We start from the raw sequence: 27,954 nt of genomic DNA, 5'->3' as shown, positions 1-27,954 counted from the left end.
GGGACGCGCAGGGCGCCTCGGCGCTGCGTGTGAGCGAGCGCAACAAGGAAGGTAGCGAGACGCGGAAGTGAGCCGGACCTGTTGCCCCGATGCCTGTAGCCGTCGCGAAAAGTGAGTGAAGGTCGCGGAGAGGAAGCCACTGGCTACAGGTACTGTACTTCCACTCGGTGTGCGGCGTTTCAGCAGTATTCCAACTTAAAACGCCCAGCACAAATCAAGTTCACCGAGTGCCAGTTGACTTTATTGTAACCTGATTTGTACAGTGCGTTTCTCTCCCCGTCTGTGTAGGCATTATCATAGGGCTGGGTTTCGAACCGTGAGCAAGTGCCGTGTGATGACTGTGCAGATTTGAATTTGTTTCAGGTAGATGTACTGTTTCAGGTAAGAATGCCGTTTAAAAAGTGCAGGCAATCGTTTTGATGACGGATATTATAGTTACAGGGAAACGTAAAACGGTACCGTCGGGTCAGGAGGATTTGTGCACATTCTTCCTCACAGTTGTAATAACTAAGTGCTCAGAATAAACCCGTCTTCAGAACAGCCAGAATTCCCTTTCCCTTGGAAATACAGTACATGTAATAATAGATGTGGAGACAATAAATGCTGGTAGAGAATTGATGAATAATAAATCCGTTGGAATTTCCTAATGTAGTGAAAAAATTGGTAAACTTGTAAGATTTAATCATTTCTTTGAAACGAAACAGACTGGAATATTTTGACCTATGGTGTTATAGTGTGAGAGCAAAAAGGGAACTGATTGATACAAGCCCACAGAGGGTGATATCAAAAGCTTAATAGCATTTTTTTTTGGCAGTAGTGTATTAGTAAATAAATGATGTGGAGGATATGTTAAGAGGTTCCTGCATATCAAAAGCTTTTGATTTAGTTACAGGGAGGAAGTGGCTATTTACAGGAGAGGTTGCAGCTATATTCAGGGAAAGGTAGGTTGAAATGTGCATTACAACATGTTAATACACATTTGTAACTGGAATTTCATTAGATTTTCTAAGGAGTCAAGCAGCTGTTTGGTAATACAACTGACCATTTGTAAGTGTAGATTATAGTTACCCCCTGAGCAGTAGGTGTGTTTAGCAGCGCAGAGGGAGGAAGTGCCTACTTTCTACAGTAATACAAAAAAAAATAAAACAAGGTATGAATTAACTTTGGATTTAGATAAGAGAAAATAATGAATAAATTAATTGAAGTTAAAGTGTAAGATGAATATACAGGACACAGTGTCTTCTCTCAAGGTTATTAAAAGAAATAAAAACCATAAGACATAGGAGCAGAACTTTAGGCCCATCAAGTCTGCCTCCGCCATTCAATCAGTGCTGATCCTTTTTATCTCCTCCTCAACCTCAGTTCCCAACCTTCTCCATGCTTGGATAAGGTTGGATATGCAGGGTCTCCAGGTAAGTTAAACAGTGGATGAAAAAAAATGGGGAAATATCACGTTATCCACTTTGTTAATGCTATAGAATAACAGAATACAATATAAATACAGCAATGCACCCTTGCATACGAAACGAAGGGAGTTAGCAATTCAATGCAGCAAGTAATTATAAGGCAGGTTGAAATGTTGGCCTTCGTTGCAAGGTGTAGGAAAGTTTTTCAACCCCTAAACAGGGTAACGGTAGGTCTTTATCTGTAATAATTTATTGTTTTGTTCCACTTACAGTACCCCAAGAAGGGTAACTTTGCTTTGGAGACAGGTCAGCTAAGGTTTTCTTGGTTGATTCCTGGGTTGTCTTAAGGGGAAAGTATTGAATAATCACTTCTAGTCTCATTGGAGTTTGACTTTGTGGTAAGTGAAGTTTATGGAATTCTTAAAATTTAATTTTTTGGCCGAAGGGTCATGAGCAATTAATGGTTTATTCACCATTTCTAACTTCCCTTGCGAAGGTGCTACCTTCTGGAGTTGCTGCCATCGGTATGGAGGGGATTGGAGTTTCAGGGCTTGCCCTGCATAAAGAAGTCTCAAGGAAAGTTGTCCAAATCAGGACAGAGTAAAGCTTGGAAGAGATGATGTTCCTATGAATTTCCATCAGGATGGAGATGAGTTTTAGTTTGTGAGTTGTAGTGGATCTGCAGCTTGAATACATAGCAGTCACAGTGCTCTGAGGATGGAGGAGTGTTTGTTTAAGCGTGTGGGTGCATTACCCATTCAGGAGACTGCTTCATCTTCGCTTTAATCTTGACTGTTGTTGGAGCTGCATCACCTATTCTGCAAACAGTCAGTATTGAAAGATACTTATGATTTCTGTTCTTGTAGAGTGTGAAAATGATTTGGAAGTGAACCATGCTCTTGTTGCCGTGGTATTTATGTGGCTGGGTTATTTTAGTTTGTGACCTTCCAGGATTTTAATGGTGCCAGAACATGTAAAAGTAATGACATTAAATGTCAAGGAGATGTGTTTTCTCTTGCTAGAGAAAGTCGTTGTGAATCTAACTTGCTATATTCCAGCTTAGGCCTGAATATTGTCTTGGACCTTCAGAGTGTATTTTCCAAGGTAAGACATGAGGCTGTTTGCAGAAATAAGGACATGGATTTGTTGATAGATGGGGGAGACCAGTGGCTGCAGAAGTTGGAATCTGCAGTAAGGAAAAAAGCTGCTGGAAGAACTCACTGAGTCAGGCGACATCTATAGTGATCTGTTGTGAAAATATGGAACTCGCTCTGGGATATCCATCATCAAGTCTTTGTGCTTTGGTATTCTTTTTGCATTAGAACAGATGTGTTCTGCATCACTTTCACTAGTGAATCTTGTTATTCACAAGAGTTCATGGCGATGCAGAAAACATTCCACCCTTATTTTTTTAACTTTTCACCGTGGGATCAACACTGAACCCTCTTTAGTCACTGAATGGATTTCCTTGTTAAGTAGGCTCTCCGACAATGAGATTATGGATGCTCGAATCCTGCAGTGAAGTTCTGGGCAGGGATGATTGAAGCCACCTTCCACTGCCCCAGAAACAGCAACTGTCTTCCCGTGTGTGAAGTACAACTTCACGGTTGGAGCATTTTCCATGTTGATGCCCATTTGATTTCAGTTGCTCTGGAGCTTTTTGATGCCACTCTTGATCAAAAATGCCCCCTCGATGTCATGGCAGCCACTCTTCCCTCACCTTTGTCATTCAACTCTTTGATCCATGGCAGCGATGAGTCTGGGCCCAGGAAGTCCTGATGAAACCCCAGGTCGGCAGTGGTGAGCAGGTTAATGCTCCTTGACAACTTTGTCAACAATGTCACTGTGCTGATGTTTGAGAGCTGACTGATTGGACAGTAATTATTTAAATGTAATTTGCCTTGCTTACTGTGAGCAAGTTATAAGTGGGCAGCTTTTCATGCTGAGTCCTGGCGAAGGGTCTCGACCCGAAACGTCGACAGTGCTTCGTCCTATAGATGCTGCCTGGCCTGCTACGTTCCACCAGCATTTTGTGTGTGTTGCTAGTTTTTCACGCTGCTCAGTATGAACCAGTGTTATATCTGTGGATGCAGTGGCTTTAATATAGTGCTGCAGAAATAAGATTTGATCTTATCTTGGATTTGGGGAAAAAAACTACCAACCATCCCCAGATAATGGATGGATGTTCTTTGGCTGATTTTTGTCTATAGGTTGGAAAACACACAAATCACTCAATATTGTAATGATATCTTCACAGTATTGTAATGAATGGTAGCAAAAGTAGTTAAAGACTGATAAGAATGAAAAATAATTAAAAGTAGAAGATGAATTTTCTTATTTGTTGGAGTAAATGCAAAGTATATTCATTAGACTTTTAAATTTAATACTATGGACCTCACTTGGGTTGTTGGGGTGTTCATAGGTTGGGCATTTGTAACTATGGACTTATGCAGTTGAAAAGATGGAAATTAAATGCCCAAGATTAAAGTTGGAAGTTAAAGTGGGGGAAGAAAGAAACATTGTGGTAGTGTCACATGGGATGCACTACCCTAAGGAATACCTTTTTCTTTCATTCCACCTTGTGTATTGTCCCCAGAACCATTGTGAAGTGTATGTGTTTTATGTCATTTTAAAATGTGTAGCCTGAATGCTTTGCTGCAAGCCAGGATCCATTGTAAATTCTTGGCAGGCTTCACCTCGCAGTGATTGCATTTGTATCCGGTCATCAAGGCATGTCTTTGAACTTCTGAGAGTTCATCTGGCATAGTATCAAACATCTGACAGCACAAGGCTACTTATCTGAACATTTTAAAGGATTAATTTCATCTTGGAACTCAAGGGTAGGACGCTTTCCATCTTGTTTTATGTGGAATTTCACAGCATTTGAAGGGTCATTCAGAAATCGAGAAATATCAAGACTGATGAATAGAACGTTTGTAATTTCCACATTATGTGCATAAATCTTCAGTGTGTTCATTTGGCCCTTGGCAAGCTGCTATCTGGTTCAAGTGACTAGCTTGCAGCTTGGCTGTCATTTAGGATCATTCTGGTATCTATATTTAGACCAGATATTTAAGGGGGAAAAACATCCTTTATCAGCTGGAAGAAAATGCTGGAGGTAGACAACAGGTCAAGCAACATTTGTGAAAAGCGAGACTGTTAATATTTCAAATCAAAGATCTTTGGTTAGAACTGGGAAAGAGAGCAGGTAACAGGTTAGTTTTAGGTTGTGGAGAGGACAGGGCTGATTTGAATAAGATAGCATGAATATTCTGATACCAGCTGGGTTTGTTCATATACACACCAGTTAAAAAAGGTATTTTCAACAGGAATATAACTATATTATGTACATAGAATTATCTTTATTCTTTTTTTAAATTTTGTAGTTTGATATTTTCCCAATATTATGTACATTTTATTTCTGTATTTATTTTTGCTCTCCACTCTGAGACTGGAGGTACAGACAGCTCTGAGTAACATTTTAATTCATGTAAAATTCTATTCTTTTGAGGATAATGTATCTGTTTTATCTGCTAAACTTTGTTGTCTAACCAGTAACACTTTTAAATATTACACAACTATTGTTTTTTCCTCTAACTCTTGGTAGTGGAAGATTGATTCGTAGCTTCTAAATCAGACTTGTTAAATAACGTGTAATTTTTCAGCAAGGTGGAAGTATCAAAGGATATGCGGAGTAGGGATAATTTGACAGCTTTTTAACATGATTCCCAAAATAAAAATTGCAGGAAGCATTATTCACGATAAAGCAGAAAAAGCCTATTTGTTTAGGTCAAACAACAGAATGTAAGACTTGATATATTGAGCAGGCAGTTATAAATACATTTAGAAAGCTTACTAAGAGATCCATCAATTAGTGTTTATGAATTGTACAGGTAACCTTCTTTGTCCAGTTTGCTGGTTTAAATTGCAATCTAAAATGCTCTATTTGTGTTTGACCTATGTCCTGAATGAACTATGATTAGTGGAAAAGCTTATCAGTCTACTACTCACTACTCACATATAACGTTAAGGTGCTAAACAATTATTATTGAGGCTGAAAGTAGAACTCTAAGGGACTTGTAAATTAAATCTTCTCACAACAGACCCAGTGATTGAACAGAAGTTAATGCTGCTATATAGTAGCTGTCAGAATAATTGTGAAAGATTAGCAAATGATTTTCATAAACTAATTCTAGATGTCTTTGATTACATGTGGCCATTATTTCTGCTTTTTACACTATATCTATATATGTTATTTTCATGGCTTTTCACTGTACTACAAATTTCACTTCATTTATGTCACTGATAAAAATTCTGATGCTGATAAACAGTTGGCTGAAAATGAATTCAAGTTATGGGTTTAAACCATTAAAATAAAACCCTAATATATTTTAAGTCAGCCTAACTCTGGCTGCTGTGATATGATTGCTTGTATATTTATTTGCACACAGGTAGGCTGACATTTGTGTCATGTTTGAGTCTCCTTGGCCTCCATATCCTTCCTTCTCTCAGTTGAATGTTGAAAGGCCTAAACCAAGTAGATGTGGAAAGGATATTTCTCATGGTGGGGGAGTCTAGGACAAGAGGGCACAGCATCAGGATAGAGGGGTGTCCATTTAAAACAGAGATGCGGAGAAATTTCTTTAGCCAGAGGGTGGTGAATTTGTTACCACAGACAGCTGTTAAGGCCAGGTTGTTGGGTGTATTTAAAGCACAGCTTGATAGGTTCTTGACTGGATATGGCTTCAAAGGTGTTGGGAAGACAGCCGGAGAGTGGAGCTGAGGAGGAGAAAAAAGGATCAGCTATGATTGAATGGTGGAGCAGACTCAATGGGCTAAATGCCCTAATTCTGCTCCTGTGTCTTAGGGTCTTGTGATTATTCAACATCCTTATAATTGTGTCTTTAGTATTTGCATCATATTCTCTCTGCAGTAGAGATTTCTGTGTTCTCACCACTTGCTAATTGGACTGGTATGTGGACAGGATTGACTTGGAGGGATATGGGCTAAACTAGGATAGATGGGACCAGATGAGAATCTTGGTTATCATGGACCATTTGGACTGAAGGGCCAATTTCCATGCTGTATGATGACATTTAAATAAATTTCTTCAGAATTCCCTTTTGGACTTTTTGTATTTATGACCCTAGTTATGGTCTGTTTTCATTCACTTGATTAAAACCTCTCATCATTTTAAAGATCTCCATTAGGTCACCTTCAGTAAACTTTTCTCAAGTGGAAAGAGGCTCCAACTCTTCACTTGTCCAATTATATACAGAACATCCCTCTCTCATTTTCAGTTTCATCTTTATAAATCATTTCTGATCTTCTGACACTTTTTATATTCTGGCAACTAGAACTAAACGGGGTTCTTGTTGCAGATTTAGTACAACTTTCCTATTTCTATCTCCTTGCCAACCAGTGACTGGCACGTTTAAATTCCTATATCCCATTGCTCCTCCACCCTACCTAGACTTGCACCTTTTCAAGTAAGAAGTAACCACTGTTTTCCTGCCACAATGTACAAACTTATAAATGTGTGTTGAATTTAATATGCCAATTAGTTGCCAGTCTTGTATTAATCAGTATCCTCCTGCAGCTTGTTGCAGGCTTCTTCTGCATTGGCTGTTTCCCTGCCTCCAATTCAGGTTCATCAGCAAATTTAAAAGATTTTTTTATTTGCATTTGTTTCGTGTATAGTATTTGATCACTCAAATCAGTGGTCAGTGGTGGAGCAGGTTTGTATAGTAATTGTCAAAATAAATGTTATAACATTAACTAGGGTCTGTGTAAGGACAGTGAAACATTCTAAATCCTTGAACCAACTGTCTTTAACTTCAATACCAAATTGCGTGGAAGGAGTTCTGCATTCCTTGGCCCCTCATCAGGTTGGTTAGGTTTCTGTGTTTATAGGGTCAGACCGGATGGGTAAGTTCAGTATGCTCTTTGAAACTTTGCTTTTAATATCGTGCTTCAGTAATTTTGTGAGATGTGTAGCCAGAGATTTCCAGTAAGGTTTGGAACATGGCACCATCATGTGTTAATCTATGAACACCAATTTATTAGATTTGCTTTGTAGAGAACTCCAACTGTCCTGTATTTGGTCAAGTGTGGATGGTTATTTTACAGAGTCAGGCTTCAGATTGTTCTTCATCCATATTTAGTTTCCAAATAAAGAATGATTATTTTTCCTTGGCTGTGGTATCATCGTGACATTATTTTGACCACTTGTGCCCTTATAATCCCACTTTCTTTACTGTGATGGTCAAGACCCTATTTCAAAACATTTTTCAGAACAATACATTTTTGGAAACAGGCTACATCAAAAGTGGATAGTTTTATGTAACGTTTTTTGATATTTAGAAGGCATTTTAATAGGTATTTGGATAGGAAAGGTGTGGAAGGGTACAGGACTAATGTGGGCAAATGATTTAGCATGGATAGTTATCACACAGATGATGTGTGCAGGAACAACCTATTTCTGAGCTGATGAATTTATGATATAATTTGTCTATCATATGATATGTTTCTGTGCCAGTATGTTGTGATGTGTTACATGGGATAGAATTGTATTATGTAGAATTCTGCTCCCATGTATAAAACTTCACAGATGAAGGATTGATCAATGTCCAGGAGATCCCAGCAACCTGCTGCTTTTCTAAGTAACAAGGAACATCTTACTCTGCCAAGGACAGTGTAATAAACCCCTGGAAACCTGTTTCCTGCCTTGATCCAATGATCCAATACCTCGGCTCGGAAGGTAACTTGAGAATGTCAAGGAGTACTCTGACTCCGATTTAAGAACTGTGCTAGATTTCAATTATGTACATTCAACGATTTGCAACATGGGTATCAGTATGTCTTGTGACCAGGAAAAAAAAACGTGAATTTGTTTCTGTTTCTTCAATTCTTTCAATTGTTAACATAGTTTGAAAGAAAATGTGGGGAAAGAAACTAAAATATGGTGTGCACATTCAAGCAAGTTGTTTTGTACCCAAATATGATAATAACAAAAGCAGATTAATCAGAGTGGGGACTAGCCATTGTAGACTTGTTAACTCTGTATCTATGGTTTTTGTAACTTTAGGTTTGTAGGGGAAGTAAACAATCATGAAGAAGAAACGTTCTAAGATGTCTGATGAGGACGGCAGTCTTTGCTGTTGTGAATACATTAACCGCCATGGACAGAAAACTCACATACTGGCCAGTTGTTGTGACTGTGAGGATCTGGATGAAGCCTGCGACAGGTCAGAGATAATCTTGCTGTAATGTGTCAGTTTTTTATTATTAGCTGGTGGATTATACTTCACCAAAGTGAGCAGATTGAGCCTTCTCACTGCTTTCTGATGAGAGGTCTAAAAGTTCCTGTGGAAAATAACTATAATTTTTTTTGTTAATTTGCCTATGAGTTCAGAATTAGACAATTATTTTTTTTTGCTTTGGTCAAGTAATTTGCCATGTTCTTTCATTTGAAAGATACAGATATATAGTAATACAGTACAAATGAGTAATTCTCTTCTTGAAAAAGTCTGTTCTAAAATGTAAAATGAAATTTCCCAGTTCTGAGTTTATTGGTCTGTTATTATCTTAAAGGATCTGAAGTCGAGCTTGTACCTAGGTTTAGCTGTTGGAAAAATCTAGATGTGGCATAATATTTTAGTATCAAATTATTGTCTTGTTATGCAGTGTTAATTGCATTCAGCTCACGATCTGCAGCAAAGACATTATTCCTTCCAGAAGAAAAGAAGTTGAAACAGGATGTCATCTTAAGATAACACGACTGAATAATTTTAAAAAGTTAAGCAGTCTTGGAGTTGATGGAATCTTCCTCTTGCGATAGTGTTAATGAAGTTATCCAGGCTTCAATTCTGCCCTGGATCCTCAGCATTACAGGATGCTGAATTTACTGGTGAGGCATTACTTGAAGTATTGTGAGCAGCTGTGGGCCCATTATTTAAGGAAGGATGTGCTGACATTGGAAATGGTGCAGAGAAGGTTCGTGAGGATTATTCTGGGGATGAAAGGCTTATCATATGAGGAGCAATCGAAAGCCTGGGGCTTTACTTGCTGGAACTTAGAAGATGAGGGGGAACCTCATTTGACATCTATTGAATGTTGTGAGGCCTAGATAAAGTGGATGTGGAGAGGGTGTTTCCTTTGGTAAGGAAGTCTTGGAACGGAGGGCACAGCCTCAGAATAGAAGGATGTCCATTTAGAATGGAGATGAAGAATTTCTTTAGCCAGAGGGTGGTGAACTTGTGGAAGGGTTGATAAATTGATTAGTCAGGGTGTGAAAAGTTGTGGGAAGAAGGCAGGAGTATGGGATTGAGAGGGAACTGGATCAGCTATAATGAAATAGCAGAGCAGACTCAGCAGGTCGAATGGCTTTATTCTGCTCCTACCTCTTATGGTCTTTATTTCACAGATGGCAAATTACTGTAATGCTACAGTAAAAGGAAATCAGTGGAGCTCATCTTCATTCTTGCCTAACAAACTTGGGATGGCGGTGGGGGGGGGGGGGGGGGGGAAGTAATAAATAATGTTATGCGTTGTAACTTCAAAACACGAAAACTAATTGCACTAAAAAGACAGGAGTCTCGAAATATGAGTTTAACTTTGCTTTTTATTTTAAGTGGGGTGTGCATGCATCATGAAGTATGGAATTCAAATATTTATACATATGACTATAATAAATAATACAAACAACAAAGAATGTCTAATCAAGCAATATATTTACATGATTACTCAAATATTACTGAAATATTAAATACACAACACTCCTAATTCTTAATTATAAACTCCAACTGAATAGAGAATGTGCCTCAACTATATACACAGTATACTATATAATACAACTACTATATACAGACATTCACGGCATAGTAAATTTTTAATTGTCTCATTCAGGCCTAAAGATTTCATCGCTGTGGAGGATTTCTTACTCTTGTGGGATAATGCCTTTCCTGACAAGGTGGTCACTCTGCTTGGCCAGTGAGTCTTCTGACCATGAAAACAATCTCAGGTTCTGAGACCTCCTCCATGGTGGTTGTAGAAGTTGAGTCTGAGACTGCAGGAAGTGATTCTGACATCTCTGGACACCTCTCTTCTTCCTTTTTCTTCTTCTAGTTTGTGCATCTTGATCTTGGGAAGGTCCATTCAGTTCACTGGAGTATTCTTTTATTAATTCTTCTATTGCTCCTTTATGATCTGATCTCTCTTCTTGGCTTCCTCATCCACAACATCATCTCACCAACCCTTAGTTTTTGTATTTCAACTGACTCCTTTCTTTTTGGCCTTCCATTCATCCAGTTGGCCTTTGAGTCTTTGCATCTACTTTTTCAAGCAGCCTTTTGTCTCCCATTTGAAGTTCACGCAATAACCTTAATGCACGCAGAGTAGATGCTGTCTCTTTATAGTCACTAAAGCTGAATGCTTACAATTTTTCTGAAGCTCCTTGAACTCTCTTCCAGCTGAAAACCAAGCCACATTTTGCAAGTAACTGCCTGATGAACATATTCGAAGCTTTCTCAGATATGCCTACAGATATGTTGTAGTTGGACCAAGGCTTTTGTCACTTTGATAATTCCTCTGAGCAGCATGGTCCTTCCTTGATCCAATGTGCTTTCCAACCAGAGGCACAGAGGTTGGCACCAACACCTGTTTGCCCTCTGTTGGGGAGCACTTCATGGGGTTCGGCATGGAGACAGTTGTGATATCACCCAGAACTTTTCTGAATTTGATTTCACTTGACTCTATTGCAGGGGATGTGGCATGCAAATTGTGGATGGTTCTCTAATAAATTGTAGTTGTCTCAACCAATCATGTCCCCACAATGCTAGCCTTCCTGTTTTTACCACATACAAGCCCAATGTGGCTTGTTGTTTGCTGTATTTCATTGTTACCAATGTCATTCCCACAGGAGTTATCTTTTCTCCAGTATAAGTTCTGAGCTAGATATCTGCAGGCTTCAGTTCAGTATCTTTGCAATGCCTTTCAAACTTATCCTGTGGAATGACTGAAACAGCCAAGCCACTGTCCAGTTCTATTTTAATTAATTTGCCGTTCAGTTCTCGTGTAAGCCACATTGCTTGCTATTGTTAGTTTTCACATTGTAAATCTCAAGGTTACCCAGTAGCGTGTCGCTATCGTCATTATCGGATGTTTCACCAGTAGCATGCAGATTAATGCTCTTTTTGAAACTGCAACTTGACTTTATCTTTTCCTCTTCTCTGTGCAGTCCGTTTATTTTTGTCTGTCCAACATGCTCTTTGTATGTGTCCTACTTTGTTGCATTTTCTGCAAATGTTGCCTTTAAATCTTCATATGTCTGGTGTATGTGAACCTCTGCCACAACGGTAAACAATGTACTCAGCCAGGTTGGCCTCCATCTAGCTAGATGCTGCAATTTAGTTCACACTCACTTCCATTCCTGACTGCAACTCAATCGTGTGTCTGCAGTTTCCATTTATACAGCAATTTTGTGTTCTTTTAAATAAGTTGTGCGTCAGTTAGGAGCCATTTTTGAATGCTTTCTTGTAAGATTCGATAAACTAAATGATCTCTCAGTGCATAAAGAAGCCCATAATTAAAATGACAATGCTCAGACAGTCCTTTCAATTCAGCTATGTACACTGAAATGGACTGCCCTTCCTTTTGATTCTGCTTATGAAATCTAAAGCTATCTGCAGTCACCAGTGGTTTTGGTTCTGAACGTTCCTGCATTGGGTGCACGATATCAGCAAAGCTCATTTTGGCTGGTTTGGTTGGAGCACTTAAGCAAATTGTATGCTTTTAAACCCAATGCATTCAGCAAAATTGGCATTTGTTTCTCATTGGCAATTTCAGATGATTCAAAATGCTATTCAGTTAGCTCAGAATACATGAGGCAGTTATCCATTGAGCAATCAGAAGCATCCATCTCTCCAGTGTAGCTGGCCATATCTGCTCTTTTTTATTTATGATTATCACCCAGTACTCGCTGTTTTTGAACCCATGAATTCTTCTGTTATCTCCCTTTTTCTTTTAAACTCAACTGTTAATGCATATACTGTGTTTTTTTTAAACTTGACCACACCTCGCTGTGTTTCTTTTTAACATGAGAGTTCTGTGCTTCAACACATTGATAGCCATCTGGGTTCACTTTAGAAATACCTTGTAACCACAGATGTGTTTTCTAATTTCAAAACATAAAAAAGCTAACTGCAATAAAAAGATAGGTGTCTGAAATGTGAGTCAACTTCATTTTTTTTTCTTTAAGTGAGATGCACACGTATCATGTAGTAGCATCGTGATGTATGCAATTCACATATTTATACATGTAACCATACTGAATTATATAAACAAAGAAAGATTAATCAAACAATATATTATTCAAATAATACTGAAATATTAAATAGACAACAGTTGTCTCTCTGTGTACAGCCAACTTGCTTTAACATGCCCATATCTCCAGGTGATTCTAATTGCAAGCACTGATATTGTGTATTTTTAGCTTTCAGCTATGAACTTTGTCCTTTCATGCTTCATTGAATCTGGGACATATTCTCCATAGACATCTCAAACTATGCCCACATTTTTCCTTGCACAATGGGTATGAATATTGGCTTGGTACTTGCAATACAGTGAAATGTTTAATGCCCTTGACTGTCCTGCTAATAAGTCTGATAGAAGAGTACAGCTTGAGAGCAGGTTACCTCTTTTCCCCATCATGTCGTGCCGACCATAATAACCGTGAGATAATCAATCTTCTGAGTGACTTTAAAATAATACTGAGCTGTGGAATCTTCTCCCTGCAAACTGCTTTTCTAGCTTTTGCACATAAGAATAAATTTGCAGCCTATGGATTTTCATTTAAAATTGTTAATCTGTTTTGCTTTCAAAGTCGGTTGTAAAATTTAACACAGCCCTGAACTCCTTACAAGATGGACAGAATGATGAATGTCCTGAACTAGGATGGAAGGTATCCTTGTTGAAGATATTTAGATCATTTGTGATTGAATATTACTTGATGCAGAAGGGGCTAATGGCTTCATTGTTGCTGTGAAGTGCCACACTCCATGTTCTGCTTTGTAAATTGGATTTTTGGATGAAGAAATTGAAATTGAGAAGAAAAATCAGTTTATACTGATCTGCAGAATCATTTGCTTTTAAAATGCAATTTAAAATGTTACTGTTTCTAATAATGTAAGAACTAACCATTTTATATTGTCTATGGCAGTAGTTTTTGGTGCAAAACGATGTAACTAAAGAATCTCATTTTATTCTAATGCATTGCCAAGTCCATTAAAAAGCCACAGTTCAAATAGGATTACTGATATTATTTTAATATAATTTCAATTATCAATATGTGAAGTAAAATTCCAGGAAACCAGATGGTTTATGTGAATATTGATCTTCTTTGTATATTACCATATCAGAGAATGTGTTTGTATTAAAAATACATTAACATGTTTCTTTTAAGTATGCTGATTGCATTTACATTTTAATAAATAATGACCGTTAATTTGTGTTCATGCATTAGTGGAAATCTATAGTGGATAATTCAGTCTGTTGTCTTCTTTATGGTTTTGAAGCATTTGTCTGATTTAAAAATGTCTGTGAATTCTCTTTGATTTGCGTGACAGCCTTACTTAGAGGTAAGGTTTGTAAATTGTTCAAGTTTAACACCCACAGTTATCGCAAATCCTCTTCAAATGCTTTGCGTGGAGCATATTTTAAGCGTGTTCAACTTCCTGAATGATTACTGGCAAAACACCGTTTTGAGTTTAGCACATGGAACTTTTGTTTTAAAAGTTTATGAATAGTAGTCTTTGTGTCATGTAAAACATAGAAACATAGAAAATAGGTGCAGGAGTAGGCCATTCGGCCCTTGGAGCCTGCACCACCATTCAGTATGATCATGGCTGATCATCCAACTCAGAACCCTGTACCTGCTTTCTCTCCATACCCCCCGATCCCTTTAGCCACAAGGGCCATATCTAACTTCTTCTTAAATATAGCCAATGAACTGGCCTCAACTGTTTCCTGTGGCAGAGAATTCCACAGATTCACCACTCTCTGTGTGAAGAAGTTTTTCCTCATCTCGATCCTAAAAGGCTTCCCCTTTATCCTTAAACTGTGACCCCTCGTTCTGGACTTCCCCAACATCGGAAACAATCTTCCTGTATCTAGCCTGTCCAATCCCTTTAGAATTTTATATGTTTCAATAAGATCCCCCCTCAATCTTACAAATTCCAGTGAGTATAACCCTAGTCGATCCAGTCTTTCTTCATATGAAAGTCCTGCCATCCCAGGAATCAATCTGGTGAACCTTCTCTGTACTCCCTCTATGGCAAGAATGTCTTTCCTCAGATTAGGGGACCAAAACTGCACACAATATTCTAGGTGCAGTCTCACCAAGGCCTTGTACAACTGCAGTAGAACCTCCCTGCTCCTGTACTCAAATCCTTTTGCTATGAATGCCAACATACCATTTGCCTTTTTCACCTCCTGCTGTATCTGCATGCCCACCTTCAATGACTGGTGTACAATGACATCCAGGTCTCGTGGCACCTCCCCTTTTCCTAATCGGCCACCGTTCAGATAATAATCTGTTTTCCTGTTCTTGCAACCAAAGTGGATAACCTCACATTTATCCACATTAAATTGCATCTGCCATGAATTTGCCCACTCACCTAACCTATCCAAGTCACCCTGCATCCTCTTAGCATCCTCTTCACAGCTAACACCGCTGCCCACTTCGTGTCATCCGCAAACTTGGAGATGCTGCATTTAATTCCCTCGTCTAAATCATTAATATATATTGTAAACAACTGGGGTCCCAGCACTGAGCCTTGCGGTACCCCACTAGTCACTGCCTGCCATTCTGAAAAGGTCCTGTTTACTCCCACTCTTTGCTTCCTGTCTGCCAACCAATTCTCTATCCACATCAATACCATACCCCCAATACCGTGTGCTTTAAGTTTGCACACTAATCTCCTGTGTGGGACTTTGTCAAAAGCCTTTTGAAAATCTAAATATACCACATCCACTGGCTCTCCCCTATTCACTCTACTAGTTACATCTTCAAAAAATTCTATAAGATTCGTCAGACATGATTTTCCTTTCACAAATCCATGCTGACTTTGTCCGATGATTTCACCTCTTTCCAAATGTGCTGTTACCACATCTTTGATAACCGACTCTAACATTTTCCCCACCACCGATGTCAGACTCATAATTCCCTGGTTTCTCTCTCCCTCCTTTTTTAAAAAGTGGGGTTACATTAGCCACCCTCCAATCCTCAGGAACTAATCCAGAATCTAAGGAGTTTTGAAAAATTATCACTAATGCATCCACTATTTCTTGGGCTACTTCCTTAAGCACTCTGGGATGCAGACCATCTGGCCCTGGGGATTTGGGGGTTTATCTGTACTTTCAATCACAAGCAAATGTTTGATGTTAGTCCTAGAGGGGATAAACTACTTTAAGTTTAGCTCTAGCCTAGCAGAGAATTCTTTGCTTTTTGGTTCTAGCTTAGCAGAAAATTCTTTTTTGCTATAAAACCTTTAAAAATCCAGTATTGCAATAGGAATAGAGTTACTCCTCTCAATTTGTTTCACCTTTGGAGCATGACCGGCCTGTATTTCAATTCCATTTCATCATTTGCAGTTTCAATGGATGTGGGATTTTCTCCCTGTTGAGGAACGAGTTCCTGATTTCTACTGAAAATGTATAGAAAACCATTGATTCTGATTTGTCTACTGAATACCCTGGCTCTTATTTTATGATGATTTAATTTCTTCCACCAGAGGAACCAATATCTTTGCATATATATTTATTGAATCCCAAATGCAGTACCTAATCGATCTGAAATCTGCAAGTAAAGCCCAGTCTTATGTAAACAAATTCAAAAATAAAATTCCAAGCAATGTAGTTTATGTTGTGGAAGTCAACTAGTGTGTCTAAGCTGCAGAATCTGGGAACAAACCCATCTGCAGTATGTGATGCCAGGTTTGGTTCAGAACCGGAACTGAGGGGGAGGAATACCTGGACGGTTTGTTCAGTCATAGGAGAAAGTTTTGGGATCTGAATGAGTTTGCTGTAAAAGATGGTGAAAGGAGAAAGAAAGGACCTGGTTGAGATGGATGATGCAAACCCAAAGAAACTAATGCTATCCACTGAGGATAATGCACTCATAATGGATGGGGTGATGATCTACCATAAAGATGGCAAGAATGTGAATTCTAGCCACATCTGATGGTGGGAGGAGGGGTTGAGGAGAGAAGTAAGGAGATGAGTGGGAAAGGGGAATTGACCATAAAACATAGGAGCAAAATTGGGCAATTTGGTTCACTCTCAACCCCATTCTCTTGCCCTCTCCCTATAACCTTTGCCCTTATCAAAAGAACCTATTAATCTCTGTTTTAAATGTTTTCGATTAATTGACCCCGCAGCCATCTGTGACAATGAAGTCCATTGATTAACCACCATCTGGTTAAGAGAAAAAAAATTCTCCTTATCTCTGGTCTAAAGGAACATCCTTTTGTTCTGAAGCTATGCCCTGTGGTCCTAGATTCCCCCACAAGAGGAAACATTCTCTCCACATCCACTCTATCTAGGCATTTCAGTATTCAATGGGTTTTAATGAAATATCTCCTTATACTTTTAAACTCCAGAGCAACCAAACGCTCCTCATATGTTAATCCTTTCATTCCTGGAATCATTTCCATGAACCTCTTGGATCTTCACCAATGTTAGCGCATTCTTTCTTGGATAAGGGGCCCAAAACTGCTCACAGTACTCCGAGTGCAGTCTGACCTATGCCTTAAAGCCTCGGCATTATTTTTCTAATACTCCTGAAATGAATGCTAACATTGTATTTGTTTTCCTTGCCACCAATTCAACTTGCAAATTAACCTTTAGGTAATCCTGCACAAGGGTTTCCAAGTCCTTTTTGCACCTCTTATTTCAGAATTCTCTCCCCATTTAGAAAATAGTCTGTGCTATTCCTTCTGCCGGAGTGCATGGCCATGCACTTCCCTACTTTTTTCCATCTGCTGCTTCTTGGTCCATTCTCCTAATCTGTCCAAATCCTCCTTCAGACTCCCCGGATCCACAACACTACTGGCCCCTCCACCTACCTTTGTATTGTCCACAAATTTTGCCACAAAGCCATCAATTCTGTCATCCAGATCATTGACATATAAAGTAAAAAGAAGCGGTCCCAACACCGACCCCTGTGGGACATCACTACTCACTGGCAGGCCCCCTCCTGCTAGATGGTCAGTCTTCTATCCATGTTCATATCTTTCCTGTAACACTATGGGCTCTTATCTTTTATTAGCAGCCTCATTTGGCACCATGTCAAAGGCCTTCTGAAAATCCAATTAAGCAATATTCACTGACTCTCCTTTGTCTATCCTGCCTGTTATTTCCTCCAAGAATTCCAATAGATCTGTCAGGCAAGATTTCCCCTTGAGGAAAGCATTTTGACTTTGGCCTATTTTATCATGTGCCTCCAGGTACTCTAAAACTTCATCCTTAATATTGGGCTTCAGCATCTTATCAGCCACTAATGGACTATACTTTCCTGTCTTTAGTGTCTCTGCCCTATAGAGTGGAATGACAGCTGCAATTTTCTAGCCCTCTGGAACCATTCCAGAATCTAGTATTTCTTGAAAGGTCATTACTAATGCCTCCACAGTCTCTTCAGCTACATCTTTCAGAACCCTGAGGTGCAGTCCATCTGGTCCAGATGATTTACCTACTTTTCAGCTTCCCAAGCACCTTCTCCCTAGTAATAACAACTACACTCACTTTTGCCCATGACACTCTCGAATTTCTGGCATACTGCTGGTGTCTTCTACATTGAAGACTGATGCAAAAATACTTAAGTTCATCTGCATTTTCTTTGTCCCCCATTACTACCTCTCCAGCATCATTTTCTAGCTGTCTCCCCTTTCCAATCTCTCCTTTGATTTTACTCTTTGGATATCTGAAAGTACCTTTGGTATCCTCTTACATTACTGACCAGCCTAACTTCATATTTAATCTCTTCTCTCTCGCTGCTTTTTTTTGTTGGTTTTTGAAAGCTTCCCAATCCTCTAACTCCCCACTAATCTTTACAACATTATATGCCCTCTTTTGCTTTTATGCTGTCTTTGGCTTCCCTAGTCAGCCATAGTTGCCTCATCCTCCCTTTAGAATACTTCTCTTTTGGGATGCATCTATTCTACACCTGAATTGCTCCCAGAAATTCCAGCTGTTGCTGTTCTGACATCATTCCTGCTAGTGTTCCCTTCCAATCAACTTAGGCTAGCTCCTCTCTTGTGCCTCTGTAATTCTCTTTACTGCATTATAATACCAATACATCTAATTTTAGCTTCTCTCACATAGACTGCAGGGTGAATTCTGTCATATTATGATCATTGGCTCTTGATGTTTCCTTTACCTTCAGCTCCCTAATCACATCTGGTTTATTACATGGCACCCAATCCAGAATCGCCTTTTCCTTAGGGTTCAACCACAATTTCCTCTAAAAGGCATCTTGTAGGCGTTCTACACATTCGTCCTCTTGTAATCCAGCACCAACCTGATTTTCCTCTATTTACCTGCATATTGAAATCCCCATGACTAGCATAACATTGCCCTTTTTACATTTCTTTTCTATCTGCTTTTGTAATTTGTACTCCACATCCTAGTTACTGCTCGGAGACCTGTATACAACTCCTATCAGGGTATTTTTATTCTTGCACTTTCTTAACTCTACCACAAGAATTCTACATCTTCCAATCCTGTGTCATCTCCTTCTAAGGATTTGATTACATTTGTTGCCAATATCCACCTCTGCCTACTTTTTGATACAATAGGTATCCTTGGATGTTAAGCTCACAAATACTATCTTCTTTCAGCTACGACTCAGTGGTGCCCACAGTGTCATTTCTAATTTTGCTATAAGATCATCTATCTTATTCCTTATACTTCCTGCATTCAAATATACTTTCATCACCCTTTTCAATTTTGCCCTAAAATTTGCCTGTCTTTTTTGTCTCAGTACACAGTGCATTTACTTGTATACCAGCTGTTTTAAAAGAAGTTGGTTGGTGGAGAGTGTGGGGACAAGAGGCATTATTACTACAATGATAGTTTATATTTTTGAACATTTTTTCAACAAGAACATAAATTCCTTAAATTCTTTTAAAATCATTGATTTCCAATTAATATGGAGAATATTGCAAAAATCCACATTCTCATAGGAAAACAAGTCAATTACTGGTAAGAACTTGAAGGATATTCCATCTTTTAACAGCACATCTGGGTACTGCAGACATTTCTGTCAGTTGACAATGAATAGTGACGGGTCCTTAACAACGACAGGCACCAGCTTGATGCAATGTGTTACCTACACTTTTTAGTTATTTTCAGATTAAGCAGCTGCAATTGCAGTGCACGTAAAATAATTTGAAGCCCAAAAATATTAATTTTGTTTTGAAAACCACCTTGCATGAGGTGCTCTTTGCTGTTTGCTCAGTATTCCTGGGAGATCTTCAGGCTATTTCAAACTTCTACTCAAAGCAATGATTTGTTAATACTTCGTTATAACTGAAAATGTCCATGAAATGTGTACCGTCTGGTTCCTCATTATAATCCATCGTTTTCCAGATAGTTGGGTGAGCTTCCATTGAACATTTTTTTCCACTTTAAGACTGCTTAAGTCCTTTCGTATTAAAGGAAACAAATAGCTTTAGAATAATTCCAATGCTGTGTTTTCACTTTCAGGTATTTGAAAGGTAAATCCGTCAGTTCCCAGAATATTAAACAAATATCAGACACAGTTTCTGATCGCCTGCGGATCCCATGGTTGTTGGGCACTGGTGCCAAGAAGATTGATATCACAATTTTGCCGCCTCTTGTTTTCCTCCCGATCTTCCTTCACGTTGCAGCTCTTCACTTCTTCTTGGCACTCATCATTCTGACGGCCTTACCAATATTGGTGCTCTGGTACTATTATGTCACTCACCAGAAGAAGGGGCACACGCTGTTTTTTCTAAGTCTTGGTCTCTTTTCCCTGGGTTACATGTACTATTTGTTTCTGACTGAAGTTATACCTAGAGGAGACATAAGCTCTGTGCACGTGATTGTGATCACGAGTGGTTTGGCCCTGACACTAACGAGTTTAGCACAGACCAAGAAGGGCCCAGGCTACCTCCGAACAGATCATGGAAGTGTTCCAATCAAAAAGTTTCAGAGAAATGACATTTCATTGCACAACGTGAATGGCACAAGCCAAATTCAGCCTGTAGGCCAGGACACATCCTCAAAGGTGAATCTTTCTGTTCCTAATGGCAAGTTGCAAATGGATCAAACTGAATTCAAAAAGAACTGGTGCACAGTGTGCAAGATTTTAAAACCACCTCGTTCAGGACACTGCCGAATTTGTGCATCCTGCGTTCAAAGACTGGATCATCACTGTGTTTGGTAGGTGCAATGTTGATTTAGATAGAGCTTTAAGTTCATTTTGGCCTGCCATATATTGAAAGGGATGTGGAATAACTACAGGAAAGTTGACCTCTGTTGCAAGTGAGAGTGTTTTTAAAGTGTGGTAGGAATGGTGGGATGGGGTAAGGGAAAGCCAAGGAATAAGTTACAAGAATCACCAGATTTAATGTTGTAAGCGATTCTGTGGAATTATCTCTTTCTGTAAAGAATCAGAATCCAGTTTATTATCACTGGCATATGACGTGAAATTTGTTAACTTAGCAACAGCAGTTCAATGCAATACATAATCTAGCAGAGAGAGAAAAAATAATAAATTAACAAGTAAATCAATTACGTATATTGAATAGATTTTTAAAAATGTGCAAAAACAGAAATACTGTATTTTTTTTTAAGTGAGGTAGTGTCCAAAGATTCAGTGTCCATTTAGGAATCAGATGGCAGAGGGGAAGAAGCTGTTCCTGAATCACTAAGTGTGTGCCTTCAGGCTTCTGTACCTCCTACCTGATGGTAACAGTGAGAAAAGGGCATGCCCTGGGTGCTGGAGGTCCTTGATAATGGGCGCTGCCTTTCTGAGACACCACTCCCTAAAGATGTCCTGGGTACTTTGTAGGCTGGTACCCAAGGTGGAGCTGACTAAATTTACAATCCCCTGCAATTTCTTTTGGTTCTGTGCAGTAGCCTCTCCATACCAGACAGTGATGCAGCCTGTCAGAATGCTCTCCATCTATAGAAGTTTTTGAGTGTATTTGTTGACATGCCAAATCTCTTCAGACTCCTATTAAAGTATAGCCGCTGTCTTGCCTTCTTTATAAGTACATTGATATGTTGGGACCAGGTTAGATCCTCAGAGATCTTGACACCCAGTAACTTGAAGCTGCTCACTCTCTCCACTTCTGATCCCTCTATGAGGATCGGTATGTGTTCCTTTGTCTTACCCTTCCTGAACTCCACAATCAGCTCTTTCGTCTTACTGACGTTGAGTACCAGGTTGTTGCTGTGACAACACTCCACTAGTTGGCATATCTCACTCCTGTACATCCTCTCGTCACCACCTGAGATTCTACTAACAATGGTTGTATTATCAGCAAATTTATAGATGGTACTTGAGCTATGCCTAGCCACACAGTCAAGTGTATATAGAGAGTAGGGCAGTGGACTAAGCACACACCCCTGAGGTGTGCCAGTGTTTATTGTCAGCAAGGAGGATATGTTATCACCGATCTTGCCAGATTGTGTGATTTTTTTTTCAGCTAAGCAGCCTGCAGAAGGGTTAAACCATTCTTGCTAGTAAGAGGACAAACTTTGGAAGTTTATTTTGCTTCTCTCTCTCTCTCTCTCTCACACATGACATCTTGGGGTAAAGGTTGACAAGGCTGTTCATATTCCACACTATTGACCGCCATTTGAATGCACTATTGATTATATGTTGCTAAGTGAAGACTTGAGGAGAGGGAATTTGAGAACAGTATCAACTTTCCTGCGCTCATATCATCGAATGAAATTGTGTAGCTCTTGTAAAAGTCTGGAATTCTTGCTTATCCTGAAACTTTAATTGGACACAATTGAGCCGAAAAGCAAGTAATTAGCTCTCATTTACAAACATCGTGAACTGGACTTGTGTGTGAGGAGTTAATGAAAGTTGTCTGGTCAGGTGTGTTTTTGCTGTGATTTTTTTTTCCCTCCCTCCTTTCACCGGCATTTTCAGTTAATCCCTGTCTCTCTGTAGCAAGCATTTGTCGTTTATAGTTTGGGAGAAATCGGTTCAGTTTGGGTTGCATGACATTTTACTCAAAACCATTTTATTTATTTATCTTGTTCTGTTTCCAGGATTAACAGTTGTGTAGGTCAAGGCAATCACCGTGCATTTATTCTGACCCTGTTTCTTTTCCTCCTCACTTCTCTGTATGGAATTAGTCTGACACTGACCACTATATGCAGAGGACAAAGCATTTTCACAGCTCTGTTCTATTGTCCTGGAGTCTACAAAGAGCACAGGTAAGAAAAGGGATCATCACGTCTATGGTTTTCTCGATTTAACAAAGCTCATTTGGATTAAAAACTAAATTCATAAATAGAATGGAATGTGTAAACTATTCTACATAATTTTATTTCACAGATTGGGTTCATATGTTGCAGCGGTTTCAACACACTTGATTTTATTCTTAAGAACCCATTGTTTTCCAAATTACAGCAGTTCATTTTGGTATAACTTCATTGGATCCCCTGACCCATCCTCAATGCCAGTCAGCGTTTTCTAGCTATTAGTGATGTTTCAAGCTAATCACCTTCTGTGTGAAGAAATACTTCCCGGCTTCCATCTAAAATTTGCTCATGACTTTGAACCTGTGTCATTTTTGTGTTGTTAAAATGCAACAAAAAGATCTATCCTTATTTTATCCTATTTAATATTTTGTACTTTTCTATAAAGTTTAATTTAAAAGATTTCCCTTGGAGCTCTATCGTTTAAAATTTGAAATTCAAGGCTCCCACGTTATCTGAGGTTTGGGAGCCCATCTGAACACAGTGACAAGAGGTCAGCCCTGATGCCACTTGGTCTTGTCAATCAGTTGAGATGCAAAGACCAGAAATATATGCAATACAATAATAATTTCACCAAACCACGTGCAGCCTCTCCGTGTGGCTTCTTGGGTAGGGAAGAGTATTTCTGGCTTATTTATTGCCTTGCATTGTGTAGACGAGGAGAATTTGCCACTACTCTTCCACCAGCTGGCTTGCTGAGAGCTTTATAACCTCACAAGGAGTCCATCTGCTTTTGAGTTTTGTGTCCAATCTGCAGTATTTTGTAATCAGCCACAATAAAGTTCATTTCACCCTGGTCAGTCCGGTCAAGATTGCTTAGCAGTGTTCAGCTGACACCCTTTTGTTCCCAGTCCTGTCTGATTTGGCTAATTTCAATGACCACTTTCATAGCATTTCTTAGAAATATGTGTAAATATCATCCAAACAAAATACCTTGAATAAATTATTTTAAATCCAAAAGATACTGATTGCGTGTTAATAACAGCACAGATCTTCCAATCGGAAACTGCCTTTTCTGTGGTGAAGGAATGGGAGTTGTGTGTCTCTATTAATCTTCAGCTGTGCTTTCAATTGGGGAATGACGTGTTCACTGCTCAGTGAGCAGCTGAACAATAGAAATGAGAATAATCTTACGTTGACTGCTGAGTTAACCCATCTCCCTTGGTCACTAGAAGTGACATCCAAGCTTGGCTAAGTCAACAGTGAATCTCCAGAACTACTGGCTGTAGGAGATGGTGGAAACAGAAAATATAGATTTATAGAAATGTAAATTGGATGGGCTTCATTAAAATTTGTATTTAGAGTCATTTCGGGTAAGCCTGGGTCCAAACTGCATCTTTGCTCATTTTCTCTCCTTGTCTGGTCTGTTGTTGATTTTATTGCCATTGGTTGAGTAGTTGGAACCTATTATTCTAACAATGATATACCAGATGTTTTTGACTCATAATTGCTGTGTCCCTGGGTTAGGCAGGGAGAAGTTTTCCAGTGTTCCTGGTCATAATTTAGTGATCTCCTAGCTGTCACTGCGGAGAGTGGAGAATGGGAGCAGCGGGATTGGACTCATTTGCACCTCTGAATGGTAGTTAATGTGTGGACAACATTTCTGGAAGTTGATGAACTGATGAATTACAGGCACCTATGCAATTGTAATTCAGTCAGAGTTGTAGAAGAACAGGAAAAGCTGAAAGATGAGAAAGGAATAGCAATAAATAAAGACATTAGTATTCTAAATATAGGCATTGCTTATAAGGCAAGCTCCTATTTTTAAACATCCTTCTGCATAATTGTATTGTTTAATATCAGCTCATTTGAACTGTTGTATTTTTAGTAGTGTTAGTGATTTTATTTTGTACTGAACAAAACAGATATTGTCAGTGCTAAGAATAGGGCTTTTATCCACTTCATGTACCATTTTAAGCTCCCATCTCTTATCTCTGTCTAGATTGCTAAATGGTAGCAAATGGATTTATGATGTAGGTATATACCAGCAAAGAATTTACTTCTCAGTGTTATTGCAGGCTGAAGAGAGATTTGGAATGAGCATAACTGATATGGGCTGGGCTGAGCTGGGGAAAGGAGATAAACTTTGGACTTGACAGTGAATTAACCACTGTTATCTTCTCTCCTGGTCTGTGCCTGTTGGAAATGATTTTAAAACATATTGAGGTAAAATTATATTGTTTCAATAGTGTGTGAGGGGGAAATAACCTTTCACGTCTACTAAATCTCCTTCTTGTATGCTGATTCGTTACTGCCCATGATTCAGCCATCAGTGCTGTTGTCAGCAAACTTACACATGGCATTGGAGCTGTGCTGAGCCACACAGTTGTAAGTATAAAGTGAGTGGTGCACCTGTGATTGTGGATGATCTGCTGTTGCCAATCTGAACTGACTGAGATCTACATGTAAGGAAATTGAGGATCCAGTTGCACAAGGAGGTATTGAGGCCCCAGCATACATTGATCAGCTCCAAGTCACAGCCCGCCTACTATTTGTCTTGTTCTTTAATTAATGCATCATCCATGCAAATACAATTACCTCGACGTACTACCTGGGGTGACAACCCTTCTTGTGTCATCTTTTCAATTCCTCTCAACAATCCAAATTCACACTAGCCATTCTTTCACTTCTAAAATACTCTCCAACTTGTGTTCCCAAACAAAAATATGCTCTATTTATTCTAATATGACAGTAGCCTTGGACATGATGTTGATCAGAAACCCACTGACACGGACTCAGGACAGATAGCATTTACAAGGTTCCCTGTGAATGCAGAGCAGTGTAAATGAGCTAGGCAGGACGTGCAGTGGAAACCTGCATCAAGGAGCACAGGAGGTTTATCCATTTGGTTTACATGGAGAAACGTAGCAGAACATTGCATTTGCAATAGGCATAGGATTGACCTCGGCACAAAACTACAGTGCCGCACCAATGCCTTTTGGGATCGCCTGGTGAAGGAAGCCATTGAAATAAAATTGAAAAAAAGAATTTAAACAAAGACGAAGGTCTCGCTCCAAGTAAGAACTGGAATTCAGTTGTTAACGAGATGGGACAGTGGAAACCTGATTGGATGAGAACTAACCAAACAGGAGGGCTGATGACACGGGTATAAATACCACTGGACTAGACATGCCCTGGCATTATCCCTGATGAAGGTGGGAGTTTCTCATCGAAACTTTGGTTAGAATTGATACCTGTACCCAGCTGGAAGCTCGAGAAGAGTTTATTCATCAAATACACTGGGAAAGCAATATATTCTTTGTTTTTAAACTCAAAAAATAAATTAGCACAACAGTATTTGGGAATCTTAAAGTGTAACTTAAATTCCCAGTACTCTCCAAAATGAAACGGAAGAGATTCACTTAATTTTTTTGACCTCCTTGTATAAAGGGAGTATATTTTTGTTCAGGAATGTATGTTGGAGAATATTTAAGAGTTGAAAGAATGACTGGTGTGAATTTGGATTGTTGAGAGGAATTGAAAAGATGACATTAAGAAGTGTTGTCACCCCAGGTAGTATTTTGAGGTAATAGCATTTGCATGGATGATGTATTAATAGTAGGCAGGTTGCTACTTGGAGTCATCAGTGTATGCCACGGCCTCAACTGTGCTCTGTTGTTAATAGCTTACATAAGTTCGCAAAATTTAACCAAGATTTTCTTGTAATGACTCCCCAGGTGGGAAAATCAATTGTGAAGAGGCCACGGACTTTAAAAAGAATTTGGACAAGTTAAATGTAGGAAGAAAGGTGACTTGAGTATAATGTGAGGAATTGTGTTTTTTATTCACAATTTCCCATGTTTTGAATGGATGGGAAATATTGTCCTTGTTTTTGAAATTCAGAAGTATTGGAGCATTGTGCCTAGATTCTGGAATGAATCTGTGTTTACGATAGCATCTGCAGGTTTCTTTGTTTGCCATGAGTATATTTATATATAATTTTTGTGATGTTGTGAATTCTGCTTTATCTTTCACAGTATTGCACTGTCATTCACCTGTATCTGGTATTGCACAATAGTCACTGCTGGAATGGGTTACCTTTTCCTCATCCAACTCATCAACATCAGTTACAACATCACGGAGCGAGAAGCACGCTTTGCTTTGAGAGACAAAACTGGAGACAAATATCTCTGTGGGCTAATCATAAAAACTGATGAGTACAACCGAGGGCTCATTAACAACTGGAAAGAATTCCTTCAACTTCAGTCTAATCATCTAAAGCCAAGATATGAAGATATAGTGTAAATGTTTCTGTTATTTTAATTAAGTTGTTGAGTCATAGATAAACGTTTATGACCCAATATGTGCCTGATACTTTATTTCTAGATCTACCTGAATGAAACAGTAACCTTCAAAACAAATTAGTTGTAAATGTGTCAAAAATAATGTCCCACACTGAAGATATTAGAACATTTTCCTTGGTGCATTGCAGTGGGGAGCTTGGTTTCGACGTGTAGGATATTGCTTATCCACAAATCCTTTTTTTGTAACAATAAAATCACAGTCGATGTATCTTTTACTGCCTGTGTATGTGTGTATATATTAAAAACAAACTATTTTCTTTTAACCAGAGTTTGTTATTTGTTTGGAAGAACCCATCAGGAAATTTCAGGAGTGCAAAAAGCAAGTTGACTGTAGGACTCTAAGATGATGCATAATGTAAGGAAAATTAATGCAAGTAATATGTTTTAAGGATAACATTTAGGAATTAATAAAGTTCTTGGTGAAATTAAATAGGGATTTTGAAAATTTCTTCCCAGGGTGTGAACATGGCTGGCAAGGCAAGCATTTGTCATAAATTCTTACGTACCCTAAATTGTGGAGCAGGTTCAGAGTCAAATCACATTGGTGGGCCTGGAACGCTGTGTAAAGGGGGGCATGTTTTCTTCCTTTAAGGGCATTAGTGAACCAAATGGCTTTTATGAGAATCTAACAGGTTCATGATAGCCAGAACTGTTAATTAATTATTTAAATTCCATAACTATGTAGGATTCTAATTTGTCTTTCTGGAGCAGTGGTCAAGAATCTA

General features: G+C 38.9%; 1 protein-coding gene across 4 annotated transcripts; it reads left to right on the top strand.

The window, feature by feature from the left end:
* On the top strand, positions 1–27,492 carry zdhhc23b (zDHHC palmitoyltransferase 23b). Of its 4 annotated transcripts, none has more exons than XM_073045741.1 (6): positions 1–149; positions 1,679–1,804; positions 8,494–8,653; positions 20,166–20,864; positions 22,713–22,880; positions 26,903–27,492. In XM_073045741.1, exons 3-6 carry the CDS (start codon positions 8,517–8,519, stop codon positions 27,168–27,170), a joined length of 1,272 nt encoding a protein of 423 aa, XP_072901842.1. In that variant the 5' UTR covers positions 1–149; positions 1,679–1,804; positions 8,494–8,516; the 3' UTR covers positions 27,171–27,492. The 4 variants fall into 4 exon arrangements, with proteins under 4 accessions (XP_072901842.1, XP_072901841.1, XP_072901843.1 ...); XM_073045740.1 differs by lacking the exon at positions 1,679–1,804 and adding an exon at positions 289–381; XM_073045742.1 differs by lacking the exon at positions 1,679–1,804 and having other exon boundaries at positions 22,800–22,880.
* The last annotated feature ends 462 nt before the right edge of the window (positions 27,493–27,954 follow it).

This window comes from Hemitrygon akajei, chromosome 5, assembly GCF_048418815.1.
Source record: "Hemitrygon akajei chromosome 5, sHemAka1.3, whole genome shotgun sequence".
NCBI classification, from domain to species: Eukaryota; Metazoa; Chordata; class Chondrichthyes; order Myliobatiformes; family Dasyatidae; genus Hemitrygon; species Hemitrygon akajei.
This window is presented reverse-complemented; position numbering and strand designations above follow the sequence as displayed.